The 23,632-nt window shown below is 36.4% G+C and overlaps 6 protein-coding genes across 6 annotated transcripts in view; 5 read left to right on the top strand and 1 right to left on the bottom strand.

Annotated features, from left to right (window-relative positions):
- Positions 1-12,376: 12,376 nt before the first annotated feature.
- On the top strand, positions 12,377-13,388 carry LOC119769808. The gene is made up of 2 exons (XM_038263471.1): positions 12,377-13,072; positions 13,126-13,388. Exons 1-2 carry the CDS (start codon positions 12,410-12,412, stop codon positions 13,318-13,320), a joined length of 858 nt encoding a protein of 285 aa, XP_038119399.1. The 5' UTR covers positions 12,377-12,409; the 3' UTR covers positions 13,321-13,388.
- Positions 13,389-14,231: 843 nt separating this feature from the next.
- Positions 14,232-14,971, top strand: LOC6043349. The gene is made up of 2 exons (XM_001870912.2): positions 14,232-14,587; positions 14,648-14,971. The coding sequence occupies exons 1-2, from the start codon at positions 14,333-14,335 to the stop codon at positions 14,858-14,860; spliced, it is 468 nt and encodes a 155-aa protein (XP_001870947.2). The 5' UTR covers positions 14,232-14,332; the 3' UTR covers positions 14,861-14,971.
- Positions 14,972-16,485: 1,514 nt separating this feature from the next.
- On the top strand, positions 16,486-17,421 carry LOC6043345. The gene is made up of 2 exons (XM_038265209.1): positions 16,486-17,166; positions 17,227-17,421. The coding sequence occupies exons 1-2, from the start codon at positions 16,501-16,503 to the stop codon at positions 17,419-17,421; spliced, it is 861 nt and encodes a 286-aa protein (XP_038121137.1). The 5' UTR covers positions 16,486-16,500.
- Positions 17,422-18,639: 1,218 nt separating this feature from the next.
- LOC6043347 lies at positions 18,640-19,576 on the bottom strand. Its single transcript, XM_001870910.2, has 2 exons — positions 18,896-19,576; positions 18,640-18,834 (listed from the first exon to the last, which is right to left on the bottom strand). Exons 1-2 carry the CDS (start codon positions 19,559-19,561, stop codon positions 18,640-18,642), a joined length of 861 nt encoding a protein of 286 aa, XP_001870945.2. The 5' UTR covers positions 19,562-19,576.
- Positions 19,577-19,932: 356 nt separating this feature from the next.
- LOC6043344 lies at positions 19,933-20,952 on the top strand. Its single transcript, XM_038261166.1, has 2 exons — positions 19,933-20,619; positions 20,686-20,952. Exons 1-2 carry the CDS (start codon positions 19,933-19,935, stop codon positions 20,866-20,868), a joined length of 870 nt encoding a protein of 289 aa, XP_038117094.1. The 3' UTR covers positions 20,869-20,952.
- A 177-nt stretch (positions 20,953-21,129) lies between these two features.
- The window catches only part of LOC6043343 (tetraspanin-9), a 34,645-nt gene continuing 32,142 nt past the window's right edge, over positions 21,130-23,632 (top strand). Inside the window, exon 1 of the mRNA XM_001870906.2 lies at positions 21,130-21,831. The gene's annotated coding sequence lies outside the window, so the exon portion shown is untranslated. The remainder of the gene's footprint in view (positions 21,832-23,632) is intronic.

Genomic DNA, 23,632 nt, shown 5'->3' with positions numbered 1-23,632 from the left:
CGTATTTTTTGATTTTCGAGATTTTTTGATATGTTTTAGAGGACAAAAATCCGGTGATTTTTGGAAAAAATCGAAATTTCATACATAAAATTTGTTTAACCTAACTTTTTTAAGCAAAATTGAATTTGCAATCGAAAATTACTTTACAGATTTTTTTTATAAAGGGCCCCGTTTTCAATATATAGCCACCGAAAGATTGATTTCAGCGAAATATTTGCAGTTTTTCGATTTTTAAAAATAGTGACCATGAGTGATCTTTTCTGAAAATATTTTTTTTTTGAAAAGTTCAGAAAATTTGCTATAAAATTGTCTAAGAGACATCGAAGATTGGACCTCTGGTTGCTGAGATACAGCGGCTTAAAAAAAAAGAAACAAGAAAATTGAAATTTTCTAATTCTCACCCAAACAACACTCCATTTTCTAATGTCAATATCTCAGCAACTAATGGTCCGATTTTCAATGTTAGTACATGAAACATTCGTGAAATTTTCCGATCTTTTCGAAAAAAATATCTTGAAAATTTTTAAATCAAGACTAGCATTTTAAATGGGCGTAATATTCAATGTCTGGCCCTTTTAAAATGTTAGTCTTGATTTAATTTTTTTCAAAATATTTTTTTCGAAAAGATCGGAAAATTTCACGAATGTTTCATGTATTAGCATTGAAAATTGAACCATTAATTGCGGAGATATCGTCATTAGAAAATCGTGGGCTGTTTGGGTGGTTTCGTGTTTCTTTTTCTTTAAGCCGTTTTATCTCAACAACCAGAGGTCCAAAAATATTGGATTAAAAATACAAAGTTAGAGAAAATAAGGATATTTAGCCGGTAATACTGCTGGTAGCCAGTGATAGCGATAGCAGTGGAAGATCCTCGTGACCAGGGTAGGTAAACCATCATCATCGAACTATCATTGATGCATATTTCGGTGCGTTCCTCGTCTCTTAAAATTTCTCTTCTCTTTCGCAGCCGAGTGATGGTCGACTTGCTATCGCGAATATCGAAAGCCCATCACATCGACGAGAAATACACTCTCGCTGGCTCCGATGGAACTATCGTTCCAACCGGAGAGGCACGCACACGAAATTGCTGTATACATACACTGGAGCTCACGCACACAAATGAACTCATTTCTACAGGGCTTACGGGCGAGAGAATTTCACGATTGCTCTTTCTCTTGCTTTTGAGCGAGGGGACTGGCTGTGTGAGAGATTTTTTTCCGTCTTACGCATCGGTTTGTTCGTTGCTCGCTATTTCATCGGCGTCGTTTTCGCTTCGCTCTCTTGATGCAGTTTTGGAAGAACGCCGAAAATTTGATGATTTGAGCGAGGGACGATATCTAAAAGCCCTCGCCATCGGCGAGGAAACGAGAAAATACCATCCCTGCTCGTGACGCCCAGGAGATGGCGATTGTGGACAATATCGGCGGATAAGCAGCAGCTGGTGCACACCACTAAGTTACCATCGGTTAAAACGTCGTGTGGTTCCAGTCCTGATTTTCAAGATTATCAGCCAGGCCAGGATAGGTTACTTTCACCAACACCTGACTTGTCCCTCAAGATTTCACCGGAATCCAGGAAGTTGCTTGCTGTTTTGGTTCCGTACCAATTTGGTTGCCGGTAGTTCAGCAAATAACAGAATTCCAAGAAGATTCAAGTGACATTTCAAGACCGATGATGCCGGAGTTGAAGATTCCCGATTTGGTGAGATCGCTCCTTTTCTTATATCAAAATACACTGTCACTCATTCTAACATTCATACATTCCATTTAAGACTAACCACGCCAATTTACTATATACGCGGTAGGGTGTTCCCTTGGTCGTTCGCTGTGAGTTGTGGATTGCCATCTTCTCTAATGAAGGTTCGACTGGGGGGGCATGCTTATTAATTTCTCGTCGCTCCATACCCTCAGTGACGTGATGGGAGCAAGGGCGTCTATGCGAAGTGTCCCTACACCCGCTACAGATTTCCGGCACTTGGGGAGGGAAGAGGGAAACCATTTTGTTCTATGCGCCGGTATTTGTAGCACTAAAATTCATGCAAAAAAATTTATGCACGTGGGTGTACAGATTACGGAGTAAAAGATGATCGAATTGTTCACCTAGCGCTCACATGTGTTCCAGGACCAAGTTGCCTGCGGGTATGGGGATCATACATACATACATACATACATGTTTCTGTATAGCTCAAAAGTTGCGGATTTTTGTCCCCTAAAACATATCAAAAAATCTCGAAAATCAAAAAATACGTATTTTGGGAATTTGAGTTTTTGTGAAAAAAAGTTAACAAAAAAATCGGGAATTTTTTTTCCGTGTACCTATTTTTTTCTAAATAGTCCTTAACAATAACTACAACTTTGCCGAAGACACCAAATTGATCAAAAAATTCCTTCAAAAGTTACAGATTTTCTAATATTTACGTACCATTTTTGTATGAACAGCTGCCAAATTTGTATGGACAAACTAATGATGCAAAATGGCTTCTTTGGTCATAGGGAAGGCCCCCACAAAGTTTGAGCCAAATCAAAAATTACAAATAAAATCAATTTCCGGTTTTGGTAGAGAATTGCTGAGTGTACGGTAGGTAATTTTATCCTCATGCACATCCATTTTCTGAATCTATTCTAGAACAATTAACACACCCAACTGGCAGTCGCATGATTGTGATGCATGGCGGCATGAAAGTATATCAGAATCTGCATGAAAACTGTCCTCATGCATTTTTTGCCATATAGGGGTATGACATTTTTGCCCGTTACCGACAATTATCGACATTACCGACGGCTTTTTGGTTGTATTTTTCAAAAAAAAACCCTTAACAGAACGAGGATTGAACCACTAACTTCTTGGTTATTGATCCGACACGCTACCACCGCGCCATGGACGCTTGATGAAAAGTAAGTGAAAGATCACCAACATATGCTTCTATTTGGAGTGTTGCTCGGAGACGGGCTAGCGTTATACAGGGTGTTTGGTTCATGGATGCGGATACTTGCTGGTCCCCTAGAGGACCCCGAAACATGAAAAAAAGTCTTCTACGGCATGGTCGAATTCTCATCCTAAACCGAGTTAAATAGAATTTACTGTTTTGAGGAGTTTCTACACTAAAATCGATTTATCTCATGATTGTGATCACGAAAAGCTTCGCTTCTGAATTCATGCGAAAGCTGAGAAAATTTCACGATAAAAATGATTTTGAAATTTTTAAACTTTACTTAAGTCTGCCTACAGAGCCTTTACATTTTTTCTTGCCCTGGTGTTGTTAGTTTTTGCATTTATTTTGCGTAAATGGCAGGTAAATGGTTTGTTTTATGTATCAAAACGATGCTCCTAGATCCCCTCTACAAATCTCTAAATAACCATTTCCCGATTTCTTTTCTAAAGCCGCTATTTTAATTTTATTGGTGAAAAAATCGAAGCCAGAAAACCTGAAATGGTATCTTAATAAATCAAACCGACGCCTGTCAGAGCATCGCGCAAAGCATACTTGATCGACGCGCGCGCCGCATGTTTGCTGGAAGGAGGGTGACAGTAAGAAAACAAACCACGTGTGCCCATTGCATTGTGGAAAAAGTTCGTTTTTGAATTGTTTCATTACCGGAGGTATTTTGTCTCGCGTTCTTTTGGCAAACAGGTAAAAACAAAAGTTAAGGGACGACTATTTAAAGGAAAGAAGGTGTTAGTTATTAAAATGAGTTAAGATGCAATAATGGCGGCATATGATCTCGTTGAAGGATTTCCACTGTTGTTCAGTGTGCTGATCGTTTGACCCACAATAAATAATTAAGCTGATTAAATCAAACATTTAAAACAAGCCCATTGACAATGCAAGTAAAAGTTTAGTTAGCAGGAAGAAGATACTTTGCTTTTTAGAGTTCTACTTTTTTTACATTACAAAAGGATAAGTTGAATTGTTTAAATCCAAGATGTATCTAAGTTATTTCTTGTGTACATAGGATAATAGCATACATTTCCATCAAGCACCAAATGTTGGCATATCAACACCCTTTTGTTTATTTAAAACTTTTGAAAAGCATTTTTGATTGAATAGCTCAATCAAGACCTAATTCGGAATGTGATCATAATTTGATAAAAATGTAAAATCAGCCAATTTAATAGAAAGAGTTTCTTACCTCTGTGCTCTAATCATAACATGTTAAAAATCGTTTTATGATGGATTTTTGTTTATTAACGTGAATTGATATTTTCGATCATTTTCAAACATTGCAATTCGTTTTGAAGTACATAAAAAAATGCACGCTTAGAATAACAAAACTTCTTAAGAAACCTGAAAAACTTTTGCTAGAATAAACACTGATTTAGTTATTTAAGGAAGTGTTTATTTATTTAATTTATTCATGATAAACTAGCATGCATGAATTCTTATCGAATTAAAAATTCTTGCACTAAAATCTATTGTATCCAATAGGTGGATTTGAAATGTTTTTGGTAAATAAAAATAAATCTTCCTCGGTTTCCTTGTAGGGAACTCCATTGAAGAATATCAGAGCAGACATTCACAAAAAAAAACCAACTACCGTCATCTGGGGTGACATCCCGAGCATGGGTAAATAAAAAAAGGAAATGCCTAACTATACCTTTCTCTGTTATCAATACCAAATTTTGGTATTCCTGAATTTTTTTCTTTAGATCATACAAGAGCACAATTTGGTATCATACCAATTTAAGGTATTGTTTTGATATTGCAAAATTGCAGAATTTTTCAATGACCGAAAACCACATTTTGTTATTATTTTGGTATTTACGTATTTTATCAATTTCTTCTGAAAATATGGGAAAATGTTGACCAATTTTGACGTGGTCATTAATTTTGCTTTAAAAAGATGTCTCAAATCGAAAACCGAAAAAAAAGGAAAATTGCAAACTTGATTTTAATTTTTTTTAGAATACCCCCTAAAGAAATGACCTGAAATTGTGAAAAAAAATTCTTAGTCAGGATACCACATTTTGGTATTATTTTGGTATTACAGATTTTTATCAATTTCTTCAGAAACTATGGAAAAATTTTGATCAATTTTAACAATGTCTAAAAGGTGCGCTAACATGACTTGAAAACCAAAAATGTTAAAAATGATTTTTGAATTTTTTGAAGATTGAACCATTTATCAAAATAGAAATCATTGAAATGTATCTAAGTCGGGATAAAAAAAAATACTCAACTCAATAATCAACGAGTCAATCGATTTTATTATTGAATTTTTGGTGACTGGAATCCAATTTCATTTTAATAACATTCATTAATCAATCTTGTTATTTCTCAGAAGCTTCAAGAGCTTCAAGGATAATCCGTTCATCAATGACAAATGTATTCGATTTGGCGAAGAATATCACTGAGAACAACATGGAATCATCAGGCGAGTAGATTTTGCTGTTGCATGTGGAGCATTTGATATCATTTCCGTTTGCAACTGTTGCACTAAAATTACATGAAAATACCAAATTTTGGTATTACTTTTGCAAATTACAGCGACCAAAATGTGCCCTTGGTAGCCCAGTAATAGATGGTAAAATACCATGAAATCATGTGTGTGAAAGACCACAAGAATACCAAAATCTGATGTTCCATGGGCGAGGAATACCAACAATTTTTATTCCAAGTAATACCAAAATTTGGTATTCCTGTGTTATTTACCTCTGCTAGAGATTGGGTCTGAGGGTGAGATTGGGTCATACAAATTTCTGCATTTTTGTATGATCCAATTCCTTCATCCAGACCCAATGTCACCCCTGATGACGGAAATGATATCACATTGCTCCACATGCAACAGCAAAATCTTCCCACCTGATGATTCCATGTTTTCTTAGTGATATTCTTCACCACATCGAATACATTTGTCATTGATGAACGGCTTATCCTTGAAGTTCATGAAGCTTCTGAAAATAACAAGTTTGAAAAATAAGTGTTATTAAAATGAAACTGAATTCAAGTTCACCAAATTGATAAAAGTATCAATTGACTCGTTAATCAAAAAAATGTCTATTCCAAAAAATAATAATAAAGTAAAAATCATAATAATAAAAATAAAAATTAATCAAAACAGAAAATAAAAACCCATGCCATTTTTCTATACGCAACTTTACAAAAAAATCACAATTTATCGTGATTTCACAAAAATAGTTGCCTCTCCGTCACGAGTTACTGAAAATGTACCTCGGATTCGTGATACCTAAAAGATGATTAAATGATTAAATGATTAAATGATTAAATGATTAAATGATTAAATGATTAAATGATTAAATGATTAAATGATTAAATGATTAAATGATTAAATGATTAAATGATTAAATGATCAAATGATTAAATGATTAAATGATTAAATGATTAAATGATTAAATGATTAAATGATTAAATGATTAAATGATTAAATGATTAAATGATTAAATGATTAAATGATTAAATGATTAAATGATTAAATGATTAAATGATTAAATGATTAAATGATTAAATGATTAAATAATTAAATGATTAAATGATTAAATGATTAAATGATTAAATGATTAAATGATTAAATGATTAAATGATTAAATGATTAAATGATTAAATGATTAAATGATTAAATGATTAAATGATTAAATGATTAAATGATTAAATGATTAAATGATTAAATGATTAAATGATTAAATGATTAAATGATTAAATGATTAAATGATTAAATGATTTAATGATTAAATGATTAAATGATTAAATGATTAAATGATAAAATGATAAAATGATCAAATGATTAAATGATTAAATGATTAAATGATTAAATAATTAAATGATTAAATGATTAAATGATTAAATGATTAAATGATTAAATGAATAAATGCTTAAATGATTAAATGATTAAATGATTAAATGATTAAATGATTAAATGATTAAATGATTAAATGATTAAATGATTAAATGATTAAATGATTAAATGATTAAATTCTTAAATTCTTAAATTCTTAAATTCTTAAATTCTTAAATTCTTAAATTCTTAAATTCTTAAATTCTTAAATTCTTAAATTCTTAAATTCTTAAATTCTTAAATTCTTAAATTCTTAAATTCTTAAATTCTTAAATTCTTAAATTCTTAAATTCTTAAATTCTTAAATTCTTAAATTCTTAAATTCTAAATTCTTAAATTCTTAAATTCTTAAATTCTTAAATTCTTAAATTCTTAAATTCTTAAATTCTTAAATTCTTAAATTCTTAAATTCTTAAATTCTTAAATTCTTAAATTCTTAAATTCTTAAATTCTTAAATTCTTAAATTCTTAAATTCTTAAATTCTTAAATTCTTAAATTCTTAAATTTTAAATTCTTAAATTCTTAAATTCTTAAATTCTTAAATTCTTAAATTCTTAAATTCTTAAATTCTTAAATTCTTAGAATTCTTAAATTCTAAGAATTCTAAAATTCTAAGAATTCTAAGAATTTAAGAATTCTAAGAATTCTTAAGATTCTTAGAATTCTAAGAATCTTAAGAATCTTAAGATTCTTAGAATCTTGAATTTAAGAATTTAAGAATTTAAGAATTAAGAATTAAGAATTTAAGAATTTAAGAATTTAAGAATTTAAGAATTTAAGAATTTAAGAATTTAAGAATTTAAGAATTTAAGAATTTAAGAATTTAAGAATTTAAGAATTAAGAATTTAAGAATTTAAGAATTTAAGAATTTAAGAATTTAAGAATTAAGAATTTAAGAATTTAAGAATTTAATTTAAGAATTTAAGAATTTAAGAATTTAAGAATTAAGAATTTAATTTAAGAATTTAAGAATTAAGAATTTAAGAATTTAAGAATTTAAGAATTTAAGAATTTAAGAATTTAAGAATTAAGAATTTAAGAATTTAAGAATTTAAGAATTTAAGAATTTAAGAATTTAAGAATTAAGAATTTAAGAATTTAAGAATTTAAGAATTTAAGAATTTAAGAATTTAAGAATTTAAGAATTTAAGAATTTAAGAATTTAAGAATTTAAGAATTTAAGAATTTAAGAATTTAAGAATTTAAGAATTTAAGAATTTAAGAATTTAAGAATTTAAGAATTTAAGAATTTAAGAATTAAAGAATTTAAGAATTTAAGAATTTAAGAATTTAAGAATTTAAGAATTTAATCATTTAATCATTTAATCATTTAATCATTTAATCATTTAATCATTTAATCATTTAATCATTTAATCATTTAATCATTTAATCATTTAAGCATTTATTCATTTAATCATTTAATCATTTAATCATTTAATCATTTAATCATTTAATCATTTAATTATTTAATCATTTAATCATTTAATCATTTAATCATTTGATCATTTTATCATTTTATCATTTAATCATTTAATCATTTAATCATTTAATCATTAAATCATTTAATCATTTAATCATTTAATCATTTAATCATTTAATCATTTAATCATTTAATCATTTAATCATTTAATCATTTAATCATTTAATCATTTAATCATTTAATCATTTAATCATTTAATCATTTAATCATTTAATCATTTAATCATTTAATCATTTAATCATTTAATCATTTAATCATTTAATCATTTAATCATTTAATCATTTAATTATTTAATCATTTAATCATTTAATCATTTAATCATTTAATCATTTAATCATTTAATCATTTAATCATTTAATCATTTAATCATTTAATCATTTAATCATTTAATCATTTAATCATTTAATCATTTAATCATTTAATCATTTAATCATTTAATCATTTGATCATTTAATCATTTAATCATTTAATCATTTAATCATTTAATCATTTAATCATTTAATCATTTAATCATTTAATCATTTAATCATTTAATCATTTAATCATTTAATCATCTTTTAGGTATCACGAATCCGAGGTACATTTTCAGTAACTCGTGACGGAGAGGCAACTATTTTGTGAAATCACGATAAATTGTGATTTTTTTGTAAAGTTGCGTATAGAAAAATGGCATGGGTTTTTATTTTCTGTTTTGATTAATTTTTATTTTATTATTATGATTTTTACTTTTATTATTATTTTTGGAATAGACATTTTTTGATTAACGAGTCAATTGATACTTTTATCAATTTGGTGAACTTGAATTCAGTTTCATTTAATAACACTTATTTTTCAAACTTGTTATTTTCAGAAGCTTCATGAACTTCAAGGATAAGCCGTTCATCAATGACAAATGTATTCGATGTGGTGAAGAATATCACTAAGAAAACATGGAATCATCAGGTGGGAAGATTTTGCTGTTGCATGTGGAGCAATGTGATATCATTTCCGTCATCAGGGTGACATTGGGTCTGATGAAGGAATTGGATCATACAAAAATGCAGAAATTTGTATGACCCAATCTCACCCTCAGACCCATCTCTAGCAGAGGTAATAACACAGGAATACCAAATTTTGGTATTACTTGGAATAAAAATTGTTGGTATTCCTCGCCCATGGAACATCAGATTTGGTATTCTTGTGGTCTTTCACACACATGATTTCATGGTATTTTACCATCTATTACTGGGCTACCAAGGGCACATTTTGGTCGCTGTAATTTGCAAAAGTAATACCAAAATTTGGTATTTTCATGTAATTTTAGTGCAACAGTTGCAAACGGAAATGATATCAAATGCTCCACATGCAACAGCAAAATCTACTCGCCTGATGATTCCATGTTGTTCTCAGTGATATTCTTCGCCAAATCGAATACATTTGTCATTGATGAACGGATTATCCTTGAAGCTCTTGAAGCTTCTGAGAAATAACAAGATTGATTAATGAATGTTATTAAAATGAAATTGGATTCCAGTCACCAAAATTCAATAATAAAATCGATTGACTCGTTGATTATTGAGTTGAGTATTTTTATCCCGACTTAGATACATTTCAATGATTTCTATTTTGATAAATGGTTCAATCTTCAAAAATTCAAAATCATTTTTAACATTTTGGTTTTCAAGTCATGTTAGCGCACCTTTAGACATTGTTAAAATTGATCAAAATTTTTCCATAGTTTCTGAAGAAATTGATAAAAATCTGTAATACCAAAATAATACCAAAATGTGGTATCCTGACTAAGAATTTTTTTTCACAATTTCAGGTCATTTCTTTAGGGGGTATTCTAAAAAAATTTAAAATCAAGTTTGCAATTTTCCTTTTTTTTCGGTTTTCGATTTGAGACATCTTTAAAGCAAAATTAATGACCACGTCAAAATTGGTCAACATTTTCCCATATTTTCAGAAGAAATTGATAAAATACGTAAATACCAAAATAATAACAAAATGTGGTTTTCGGTCATTGAAAATTCTGCAATTTTGCAATATCAAAACAATACCTTAAATTGGTATGATACCAAATTGTGCTCTTGTATGATCTAAAGAAAAATTCAGGAATACCAAAATTTGGTATTGATAACAGAGAAAGGTATAGTTAGGCATTTCCTTTTTATTTACCCATGCTCGGATGTCACCCCAGATGACGGTAGTTGGTTTTTTTGTGAATGTCTGCTCTGATATTCTTCAATGGAGTTCCCTACAAGGAAACCGAGGAAGATTTATTTTTATTTACCAAAAACATTTCAAATCCACCTATTGGATACAATAGATTTTAGTGCAAGAATTTTTAATTCGATAAGAATTCATGCATGCTAGTTTATCATGAATAAATTAAATAAATAAACACTTCCTTAAATAACTAAATCAGTGTTTATTCTAGCAAAAGTTTTTCAGGTTTCTTAAGAAGTTTTGTTATTCTAAGCGTGCATTTTTTTATGTACTTCAAAACGAATTGCAATGTTTGAAAATGATCGAAAATATCAATTCACGTTAATAAACAAAAATCCATCATAAAACGATTTTTAACATGTTATGATTAGAGCACAGAGGTAAGAAACTCTTTCTATTAAATTGGCTGATTTTACATTTTTATCAAATTATGATCACATTCCGAATTAGGTCTTGATTGAGCTATTCAATCAAAATGCTTTTCAAAAGTTTTAAATAAACAAAAGGGTGTTGATATGCCAACATTTGGTGCTTGATGGAAATGTATGCTATTATCCTATGTACACAAGAAATAACTTAGATACATCTTGGATTTAAACAATTCAACTTATCCTTTTGTAATGTAAAAAAAGTAGAACTCTAAAAGCAAAGTATCTTCTTCCTGCTAACTAAACTTTTACTTGCATTGTCAATGGGCTTGTTTTAAATGTTTGATTTAATCAGCTTAATTATTTATTGTGGGTCAAACGATCAGCACACTGAACAACAGTGAAATCCTTCAACGAGATCATATGCCGCCATTATTGCATCTTAACTCATTTTAATAACTAACACCTTCTTTCCTTTAAATAGTCGTCCCTTAACTTTTGTTTTTACCTGTTTGCCAAAAGAACGCGAGACAAAATACCTCCGGTAATGAAACAATTCAAAACGAACTTTTTCCACAATGCAATGGGCACACGTGGTTTGTTTTCTTACTGTCACCCTCCTTCCAGCAAACATGCGGCGCGCGCGTCGATCAAGTATGCTTTGCGCGATGCTCTGACAGGCGTCGGTTTGATTTATTAAGATACCATTTCAGGTTTTCTGGCTTCGATTTTTTTCACCAATAAAATTAAAATAGCGGCTTTAGGAAAAGAAATCGGGAAATGGTTATTTAGAGAGATTTGTAGAGGGGATCTAGGAGCATCGTTTTGATACATAAAACAAACCATTTACCTGCCATTTACGCAAAATAAATGCAAAAAACTAACAACACCAGGGCAAGAAAAAAATGTAAAGGCTCTGTAGGCAGACTTAAGTAAAGTTTAAAAATTTCAAAATCATTTTTATCGTGAAATTTTCTCAGCTTTCGCATGAATTCAGAAGCGAAGCTTTTCGTGATCACAATCATGAGATAAATCGATTTTAGTGTAGAAACTCCTCAAAACAGTAAATTCTATTTAACTCGGTTTAGGATGAGAATTCGACCATGCCGTAGAAGACTTTTTTTCATGTTTCGGGGTCCTCTAGGGGACCAGCAAGTATCCGCATCCATGAACCAAACACCCTGTATGTGTTGGTGAGAACTGCAGATCGCTGAAATGTTTACACGCGGGCAAAAATGATCTAGGGGCTTGCTGCAAAAAATGTTATAAAATATGACATTTTCTGCAACAAATCCACTGTTGCAGATTTTGAGATATATTTTTCCTTTGGGTGCACTTTGATAAGCTATAATGTTATAATGTTGTCAACTCATTTCAAATGGGGTTTTTAAACAAAAAGAGTTCTTCATATATTTTGAGTAAATTCCATTGTAGGAAATTCGCAAAAGTCTGCAAACGAGGTATCATCTCACGAATTGATATAAAAATGATCAAAATAGCACTTCCCAATCATCAGTTGTTTTCTGCTGTTTGAACACGAAGTACCCGAACGCCGAAACCATGAATCGTTGGCTTACAGTGGCCTTCCTGGTGGCTTCCGCCGGAGGAGCATTCTCGTTATACTCGGCCATTTCGGTTGGTTCCACGGGCCTCGCCAACATGGCCACCAACCTGCAGTCGCTCTCGGTCGTGGTGAACAACTACTACAACGCCCTCAACACTGACCGGACTTTGGTGAACGCATCTTTGAACGATTTGGGATATTATGTCAACGTGACTGTTTCTGCGTTGAACAAAACTTATGGAGCTACGCAACCACCGCTTTCAATGATAATGTCGATGGCACCGATGTTCAACTCAACTCTTTCAATGGGAGAGCTTACCGTTAATTCCATGATTTCGTCAGATTTATCTCAAGTGTCCAGTAATGTCCAGCAGCTGATTGACAGCATTTTCCAGAGCTTCTCAATGTCGCTGTACACGATGAGCTCGTACGATCAGTCGTATACTGAAGATAAGTGCATTGCCAAAAACATGACACAAATGTCTCAAATTCCCAACTCTGTGGGCAAGCTGGGTCCGTGTCTGCAGCAAGAGGTCAACACTGCAAACGCCATCACTCCAACCATTGTGGCAACTATTAAACAAGTAAAGAACGATCTGATTGCGTACTTTAGCCTAATGAAAATTTGCCAGCCAACGTCTAAAACATGTCTTGATCAGGTCAGTAGATTTGATAAACCATTTCTCCTTAACATTAATAATACTTATTGCAGTTCTTCACGTATCTCTCGATGGATTGGAGTACCTTACAAACTGCACTGTATACCGTGCAGCAATATGTCATGTATATTCAAATGGATGCCGCTAACCGTAACCGCGTTTGTGGAGACTTGGTCAGAGCCGACATTCAGGATCAAATTATGAACTTGCAATCAACCGTGCAAAGATGCTCGTATCCTCAGATCTAAAAATTTCAAGTGTATTTATGGTACAATGCAGAGCTCAAGTCGATGGTGCAGTCATTGGATATTGTTATAGTTTAGTATGAAACGAATTCAATAAAATTCTTCCTACACAACAGTACACAAGTTGTTTTTTTTTGCAACGAGTGAATTTGTGGATTTTCGAATTGGTGATTTTTATATCGTTTATTTTTGGAAAATTTGATGGCTTGATGCAATAATAGTTAATTTTCTATATACATTTGGAATTATCGGATGGACATTTTGTAAAAAAAATGCTTGATACCAACGATCGATAATGTTTTTGATGATAGCGAATGGAAAGTATTAACGTTGGTTAAGCAATTGTGTATTCAGGTGAATTAACAGAATGTTTCTACTGAAACGATGAAGGACACGCGACCGACTCAACTAGTTGCATTATGTGTTTTTATTTTTGTCAGAGTAACATGTGCGCTTCGTGTTGGATTTTCAAAATATGAATGAATGTGATAGTTTCAATTTATTTGTTTATTTGTAACATATTCAGCTAGTATAAAAGATTCCTCAGCGGTTCTTTATGCCATCAGTTGTTCATTGCAGTTTGAACGGGTGACATCTAAACAGAACCATGAATCGTTGGTTAACAGTGGTCTTCCTGGGGGCTTCCATCGGAGGAACATTTTCGTTGTATTCAGCCATTTCGGTTGGCTCCTTGGGCCTCGCAAACATGGCCGTCAACCTGCAGTCGCTGTCGGTCGTGATGAACAACTATTACACCGCGTTCGACGCTAACCGTGTCTTGGTGAACGCATCTCTTAACGATTTGGGATATTTTGTCAATGTGACTGTTTCTACGTTGAATAAAACATACGGAGCTTCGCAACCAAGCTTCGCGTCGATGGTGTCAACTGCATCATACTTCAATCAATCTCTTGGTTATGGAGAATCATACGTCAACTCTCTAATCACATCAGATCTGAGCACCTTGACCTGGAACCTTCAGGCAGCAATCGATAACATCTTCCAGAGTTTTCAGATGGCGCTTTACTCGATGAGCTCATACGATCAATCGTACGTTCAAGATAATTGTGTTGCCAAAAACCTGACCCAAATGTCTCAAATACCCAACTCGTTGAGCAAGCTTGGTCCGTGTCTACAACAAGAAGTTAACACTGCAAACGTTATCACCCCAACCATCATTTCAACTATCCAACTATTCAAGAAGGATCTGACGGCGTACATCAACCTACTGCAAATCTGCCAACCAACATCTAGCTCATGCTTCGATCAGGTGATTATTAACTGCACCAACATTCTACAAAAGTGTTAACAATCGATCCGATTATTTCAGTTCTTCACGATGGCCTCAAACGATTTCGGCCAGCTTTGGAATGCGCTTTACATGGTGCAGCAATATGTAAGCAGTGCCCAACAAGATGCCTACGCAAGGAACAAAATCTGTTCGGAAATGGTGAAAAGTGATATTCAGGATGCAATTTCCAACTTGCAGTCTGCGGTGTCCAGCTGTGCAAATCCTGCTCCCGTCACTGTTGGTCGAGCTTGAAGAACTGCAGTTTCGTTCCGAGCATGTTTTTTTGTGCAATGCATTAATCAGGTGATCGTACTTTAATATTATCCGAGGCTAAAACTTCATCGTATAACAATAAAGTATCAGACGAACTTGTCCTTCCCAACTTATAATTTTATAAAAATTTATGAAAAAAAACGTAGTTCCTTTACACAGTTGTAATTTTATTTCAAATGTTCATAAATTGCTACGAAACAATACTGTTTTCGACAGAACAATACCTAACCTACTTGCCAGTGGTCAAACACGTACCGAAAGAATTCTGCACGCGGTTGATCGAGTCCTGTATGTCGGCTTGGACGAAGGTGGCGCAGCGTTGAACTCTGCTGTAGATCAGCCCAGTTTGTGACCAGCGGGCACTGTCGGCAAACATGACGTAGGTTGGGATCTGGCTCATATCGGAAAGGTACTGCGAAAGATAAAGAATTCATGTTTAACCAAAATGTTCTGTACCGCCCTATGATGAGACCCTTACCGCTTGGATGCACTGAGTTGAAGGAGTGTACGGCGAAGCTCCCGACGGGGTAAGTTGGGCCACCGTTGGGACGGTACAGATGCTGCTCAAGCTGAAGAGCGATTGCGCAAAAGTCGCTGATGAGGCGTACGCACTGGACACGTTCTGGGCAACGATCGCCAGCCGGGCGGTTTCATTCGTCAAACATTCTCCAAAGCGGCTGAGCGAGATTGGCTTCGCTGTAAGAGCGGGACCGTACTTGAGCAAACAGCTGGCAGAGAAGATTCCCAGGGGCTGCGATGTCATGTTTTGCACTGCCATAGTTAACTGGCTGATGGTTTGTTGAGCAGCGCTCTGGACTGTGGAGTTCAAGCTGGACAGCGAAGGATCCGTTGCCAATGGATTGTAGCTGACCGAGCCAAGAGTGCTCAGGACACTGGCAAGTCCGGACGAGCTGAGCGTGGGATAGCTCTGGAATCGGTTCTGGATCGCAACAACACCATTCTTCAAGGCCGAGTTCCAGCTGTTGAAGGCTTGTCTAACCTGAGAATCTCCGGCGGTGAGCGAGGTGTTGAACGTGAGGACGTTGGCGTTGAGCGTGTTGAGCTGAACGGTTATATTTCCGGTCACAAAGTCCAATAATGTGTCAGCAGCCTGGATTCCACTGACCAGACATGCCGTAGCAACGAGTACTGCAATGAACTTCATCTTCTTGAGAGGACACTGTTACGAGAAGGTACCAACTGATGTAGATTGTCTGAGAAGTTGAAGCTTTTATAGTCGTAGATAATTCCTTTGCTTTAGTAATGAACAGCTGTTCTTTTCTGGTAGCACACAGCATAATTTGTAATCGATTTTGGTAAAACCTATTTTTTGAAGATGATTAAACACAAAGCATTGAAAGAAATGGTAAAGGCATTTCCAAAGTTAACCCAGCTGATCAGTTGAGTGAATTGTTGCGAAAGTATGTTCTCACGAGTCCACTAACGATGTACAAATAAACTGGAAAATTTCTTCTTGTCTCGGTGTTGCTTCGTTGACTAGTGGGATAGGTAATGTCTTTGAAATGACATTCAGGACAGTATAAAAGATTTATCCGAAACGCTCTGCAGCATCAGTTGTTTTCTGCAGTTTGAAAACGAAGAACCCGAACGGAATAGCAATGAATCGTTGGCTGACCGTAGTTTTCCTGGTGGCTTCCGTTGGAGGAGCCTTATCGCTGTACACTGCCGTTTCGGTAGGTTCCGGAGGACTAGCCAGCGTAGCTACTAATCTGAAATCGTTGTCTGTCGTACTAAACAACTATTACACCGCCCTCAACACTGGAAGAACATTGGTGAACGCTACTCTGAACGATCTGGGGTATTATGTGGATGTAACCTATGCTGGATTGAACAAAGCCTACGGAGCTAGCCAAATGAGCTTGTCAGGATTTTTGTCGACTGTTCAGTACTTCAACCAGTCCTTGCAAACCGGAGAACAGATGGTCAACATGCAGATATCTACGGACCTGTCCCAACTTACCAGCACGCTCCAGCAGGCAATTGACACGATCATCCAAACCTACTCATCCTCGTTGTACACGCTGAGCTCTTCCATGAACGGAGTGTTCAACATGGACATTTGTGTTGCCAAAAATGTGACTCAGATGATCAACATTCCCAGCTCTATCGGCAAATTGGGTTCATGCCTTCAACAAGAGGTCAACACCGCCAATGAAATCACCCCAATCATTGTGTCTACCATCAAAATGTTCAAGAATGATCTTAAGGCACTCAATGCTCAGCTGCAAATCTGCCAGCCCACATCCAACTCGTGTATCGATCAGGTTAGTGCTAGTTACCGTTTGTAGCAAACTCAATACAATACTTATCCTTTATTTTTGCAGTACTTTATGAACATTTACTCGGAAATGAGCACGATTCAGAGTGCTTTGAGCATGGTGCAACAATTTATCAGTTCTGCCCAACAAGACGCTTCAACGCGTAACCGAATCTGCTCTGATCTGGTCACCGGTGACATTCAGGACGCGATTCAGAACATTCAATCGGCGGTGAGCAGCTGTTCATACCCAATGTATTAAATTTGAGGCGCTTGAAATGGAAGATGTTCGTGTTAGTTTTAGATGTTATACTGGCAAAACAATAAAATAAAAAAATCCTATACACAGTAATTTTGAAGTTTTTATACATTAAAGTGAAAGCGAAAAATTCTCAAAAACCGTTTAGAACTCACGATTTGTTGGTATAAAAATCAAATCATTCGCTCTACAGCATTGCATATGCGTTCTCGTCGATAGAGAGATTTTGATTGTTGAGGCAATTGCAAACCTCTTTTAACACCTTACCTTAGCTTCCATCCACCCCGGGATTTGAAAAAATGTCACCGGGACCTCCTGGGATCGAACCCAGGTCGACTGGGTGAGAGGCAACCACGCTTACCCTACACCACGGGTTCCGGTCTGTTTTAATAAAGATTTTGATAGAAATAGCATTTATATTTAAAATATAAACATACGTTTTATTTTTTCATTGGTTGGTTTTGACTCAAAAAAATTTAAAGATGGTTTTTTGAGAGAAATTGGATAAAATTTAAGGCAAAACAAATCATTTTTCCATGTTTTTAATTATGGCAATACTGAACATTATTGGCAGGACTCCTAACTATAATTTAAAGTGAAATACGGGACAACTTGAACGCATTTTGCAAGGTTTTAGAACAAAATATGATATTTTTTTTTATTAAAACAGACCGGAACCCGTGGTGTAGGGTAAGCGTGGTTGCCTCTCACCCAGTCGACCTGGGTTCGATCCCAGGAGGTCCCGGTGACATTTTTCGAGACGAGATTTGTCTGATCACGCCTTCCGTCGGACGGGGAAGTAAATGTTGGCCCCGGTCTAACCTGAAGGTTAGGTCGTTAGCTCAGTCCAGGTGTAGGAGTCGTCTCCCTGGGTCCTCTCTCGGTGGAGTCGCTGGTAGGCAGTTGGATCAACAATCCAAAGGTCGTCAGTTCAAATCCCGGGGTGGATGGAAGCTAAGGTAAGGTGTTAAAAGAGGTTTGCAATTGCCTCAACAATCAAAATCTCTCTATCGACGAGAACGCATATGCAATGCTGTAGAGCGAATGATTTGATTTTTATACCAACAAATCGTGAGTTCTAAACGGTTTTTGAGAATTTTTCGCTTTCACTTTAATGTATAAAAACTTCAAAATTACTGTGTATAGGATTTTTATTTTATTGTTTTGCCAGTATAACATCTAAAACTAACACGAACATCTTCCATTTCAAGCGCCTCAAATTTAATACATTGGGTATGAACAGCTGCTCACCGCCGATTGAATGTTCTGAATCGCGTCCTGAATGTCACCGGTGACCAGATCAGAGCAGATTCGGTTACGCGTTGAAGCGTCTTGTTGGGCAGAACTGATAAATTGTTGCACCATGCTCAAAGCACTCTGAATCGTGCTCATTTCCGAGTAAATGTTCATAAAGTACTGCAAAAAATAAAGGATAAGTATTGTATTGAGTTTGCTACAAACGGTAACTAGCACTAACCTGATCGATACACGAGTTGGATGTGGGCTGGCAGATTTGCAGCTGAGCATTGAGTGCCTTAAGATCATTCTTGAACATTTTGATGGTAGACACAATGATTGGGGTGATTGCTTTGGCGGTGTTGACCTCTTGTTGAAGGCATGAACCCAATTTGCCGATAGAGCTGGGAATGTTGATCATCTGAGTCACATTTTTGGCAACACAAATGTCCATGTTGAACACTCCGTTCATGGAAGAGCTCAGCGTGTACAACGAGGATGAGTAGGTTTGGATGATCGTGTCAATTGCCTGCTGGAGCGTGCTGGTAAGTTGGGACAGGTCCGTAGATATCTGCATGTTGACCATCTGTTCTCCGGTTTGCAAGGACTGGTTGAAGTACTGAACAGTCGACAAAAATCCTGACAAGCTCATTTGGCTAGCTCCGTAGGCTTTGTTCAATCCAGCATAGGTTACATCCACATAATACCCCAGATCGTTCAGAGTAGCGTTCACCAATGTTCTTCCAGTGTTGAGGGCGGTGTAATAGTTGTTTAGTACGACAGACAACGATTTCAGATTAGTAGCTACGCTGGCTAGTCCTCCGGAACCTACCGAAACGGCAGTGTACAGCGATAAGGCTCCTCCAACGGAAGCCACCAGGAAAACTACGGTCAGCCAACGATTCATTGCTATTCCGTTCGGGTTCTTCGTTTTCAAACTGCAGAAAACAACTGATGCTGCAGAGCGTTTCGGATAAATCTTTTATACTGTCCTGAATGTCATTTCAAAGACATTACCTATCCCACTAGTCAACGAAGCAACACCGAGACAAGAAGAAATTTTCCAGTTTATTTGTACATCGTTAGTGGACTCGTGAGAACATACTTTCGCAACAATTCACTCAACTGATCAGCTGGGTTAACTTTGGAAATGCCTTTACCATTTCTTTCAATGCTTTGTGTTTAATCATCTTCAAAAAATAGGTTTTACCAAAGCTTCAACTTCTCAGACAATCTACATCAGTTGGTACCTTCTCGTAACAGTGTCCTCTCAAGAAGATGAAGTTCATTGCAGTACTCGTTGCTACGGCATGTCTGGTCAGTGGAATCCAGGCTGCTGACACATTATTGGACTTTGTGACCGGAAATATAACCGTTCAGCTCAACACGCTCAACGCCAACGTCCTTACGTTCAACACCTCGCTCACCGCCGGAGATTCTCAGGTTAGACAAGCCTTCAACAGCTGGAACTCGGCCTTGAAGAATGGTGTTGTTGCGATCCAGAACCGATTCCAGAGCTATCCCACGCTCAGCTCGTCCGGACTTGCCAGTGTCCTGAGCACTCTTGGCTCGGTCAGCTACAATCCATTGGCAACGGATCCTTCGCTGTCCAGCTTGAACTCCACAGTCCAGAGCGCTGCTCAACAAACCATCAGCCAGTTAACTATGGCAGTGCAAAACATGACATCGCAGCCCCTGGGAATCTTCTCTGCCAGCTGTTTGCTCAAGTACGGTCCCGCTCTTACAGCGAAGCCAATCTCGCTCAGCCGCTTTGGAGAATGTTTGACGAATGAAACCGCCCGGCTGGCGATCGTTGCCCAGAACGTGTCCAGTGCGTACGCCTCATCAGCGACCTTTGCCCAATCGCTCTTCAGCTTGAGCAGCATCTGTACCGTCCCAACGGTGGCCCAACTTACCACGTCGGGAGCTTCGCCGTACACTCCTTCAACTCAGTGCATCCAAGCGGTAAGGGTCTCATCATAGGGCGGTACAGAACATTTTGGTTAAACATGAATTCTTTATCTTTCGCAGTACCTTTCCGATATGAGCCAGATCCCAACCTACGTCATGTTTGCCGACAGTGCCCGCTGGTCACAAACTGGGCTGATCTACAGCAGAGTTCAACGCTGCGCCACCTTCGTCCAAGCCGACATCCAGGACTCGATCAACCGCGTGCAGAATTCGTTCGGTACGTGTTTGAGCACTGGCAAGTAAAAGATGATTTGTGGAAGTGGGGATTTTCGCATTGTAATTTTTAAGATGAATTTCAAATAAAACAAAAGCTGTGTATAGGAATAACCAACCTTTCTATTTAAATCAATTGCGATACCGCGATCATCCGACAGCACGTGCTGTTCCATTTTCCGCTGCGTTCCGCTGCTCTCTTTAGCGCGCGTGCTCCCTGTACTCTCTCGCTCTCTCGTCGTTGATTTCAGTTTTGGCGTCGCGACGAGCTCCAGCTACCTTCCCGACTTCGCGGATCAGCTCACAACACTGCAGTGTTGGACTTAGCGCGGTCCGGTTCAGTCCAGTCGATCATCTCTCACCTTCTTGGGAGAAGTTCCGCGGAGGAAGAAGACTGATCCACTTTGATCTCCGGACTCAACACACTTGGGAGCGGGGGGCCTGGATCGGTTGGTTCATGGCATTGGTGATGTGTAGAAAGTGGAATTAAGGTGTGCGAAACGGTGTTCAAGAAGTGTGCCGGTTGGCGGTGCAGTGTTGTGATCTACGACTACGACGCAACAGAAGTTGTGATTGATTGCTGGGCCTAGAATCAATGTTCTGAGAACGATCTTGCTGCGGTGGTGTTGAAGTGCGAAATAAAACGTGACGTGATCGTGGCGCGGCGTAATTCTAGCGCTATGATGGATTAGAGGGGTAGCTGTCGACGGTGAAGAAAGGCAGAGTTCCAGAAGAGGGAGTTGGCGGAGTTTGACATAAGTCACGAATATCTCTCAGTGTTCTACTTCTTAGCGCGCGCGCGCCAGATTGCAAAGATCATGAGGAAATTGTGAACGTACAACATCAACTGTACGGAAAGAGGGCCAGCGAGTTGAGTTGTTGACCGCGGGCTCAGCGAGTGTTGAAACCAGAGGTTCCAGAGTGGCCAATTTTTGCGACCACCCCCCATTACATCCCAGCAAAGAAATCCGGCGGCGACGGCCGGCACTAGAAGTGAGTTGTATGGTGTGTGATTCACAATTCGAATATTGACCAAGCCGCCAATGAATTCGCCATGGAAAGCGGCGAATGATATTTGTGTTTGGTTTTTGTTTTGACCGTTCAAGTATATGCAGATATTCCGCGATTGGGATGGGCGCGAAACGCGTTAAAAATAGCGGTGAAACCAAAAAGGGAAATTGATTTGAGAGGAAGCGGTCCAAAATTGGCAATGAAAATAAAACTTATCGTCGCCGTTGTGCTATCTGGCGCGTACGTTTAACGTCAACGATAAAATTTAAAGATACAAACAAATTAATAGACATAAAACTACAATTAATCGGACCAATGATTTTGTCTGAAAAGTTGATGTTTTGAGCACTCGAATGGGTATTCAAATACAGAGCGTAACGCTATCGCGTAAAAAGAGGTCTGTAGAAGTTTATGCAAAAAAAAAAAGAATTTTTTTCAGCACGAGTCCTACTCTTGTCCAACGAGATTCTTTGAGTTGGATGAACTTTTTCTGCCCATTTTTCAATTTAGTTATTTTTAGTAGAGAAACGAAGGCCACGTTATCATTCGGGATGACAGGAAAAGTAAGTAGTTTCACAACGGAATCGCAAAAAGTACTTTTTGCAATTCCGTCGTGAAACGACTTACTTTTCCTGTCATTCTTGAACGACGAAATAGCCTACTTTTCTGTACCAAAAATAACAGAATCGAATAGCAACACTTTTCAAAATAAATGCTGAAAAGTTCTACTTTTCAACACTCAAATGGGTGCTAAAAAGTTGAACTTTTCAGCACTTGTTTCGAAAAGTAACACTTTTCAATATTTTTTTTGATTTAAACGATTTATTGACAAAATACATGAAAATTTGACATAAAATTTCACTCAGTGTGTGTTTTTTGGAATTGCAAAAAATGTTGTATGGAACTCGTTGCAAAACTTGATTTTTTCAGCACTCTTCGTATTTATCCAACTCGGTGAACCTCGTTGGATAAATGTACGACTCGTGCCTAAAAAATCCTCTTTTTGCAACTTGTTGCATAAACTACTATTAAAAGCCCCATTAGTTGGACACAAATTGCTGTCAAGCGAACGGGGTCACTTGTCAGTTTCACACTATCTTTACACAGAGCTTACACACTCCATCAAATGTTTGGTTTGATAGTAAGTCCGTCGCTGTCATGCTAACTTGTCGCACGTGCATTTTGGACCAAATTGAGTTAAGAACGCCATTTTGTGCAGCTCACAACAATACCTTTTGACCTTCACAGATCCCAAAAAATCGATTTCAATCTTGAGATATAAACTTAAAATCGAAAAAACTACGCACATTTTTGTCACTTTTTATATGAAAGAAGTTTCGATGTTGTCGTGCTATCTTGACATAGCCTGAAAATTGATGTAAGTGCGACAATTGGCCAAAAGGATTTCAGGTCAGAACGCGTTTGACACAAGTACGAGCTCGACTACACTCAAATCCCGATGGTTTGACACCAACTGTTGTCAAACGAACGGGGTCACTTTTTAGTTTGACACCCCTTCTACACGGAGTTCACACACACTACCAAACGTTTGTTTTGATAGTGTGCGTGAGCGCCGTGTAAAAAGTGACAGTTCGTCACTTTTTAGTTTGACTTTGACCAACCAACGGGGTACAAACTAAAAAAGTGTCAAACGAAAAAGTGACCAACCACCGGGGGTTGAGTGTACCGTAAACAATTGTAATTATAACTCGGGACTTTAGCAACCAGATTCAACCAAACTTCGGGGAAATGCTTCGCTTCGCTAGGAGACGGTGATTTTAGC

The sequence above is a fragment of the Culex quinquefasciatus genome, chromosome 3 (assembly GCF_015732765.1).
Source record: "Culex quinquefasciatus strain JHB chromosome 3, VPISU_Cqui_1.0_pri_paternal, whole genome shotgun sequence".
In the NCBI taxonomy this organism is placed as follows: Eukaryota; Metazoa; Arthropoda; class Insecta; order Diptera; family Culicidae; genus Culex; species Culex quinquefasciatus.
The sequence above is the reverse complement of the archived record's forward strand: the minus strand, read 5'-3'. Positions and strand labels throughout refer to the sequence as shown.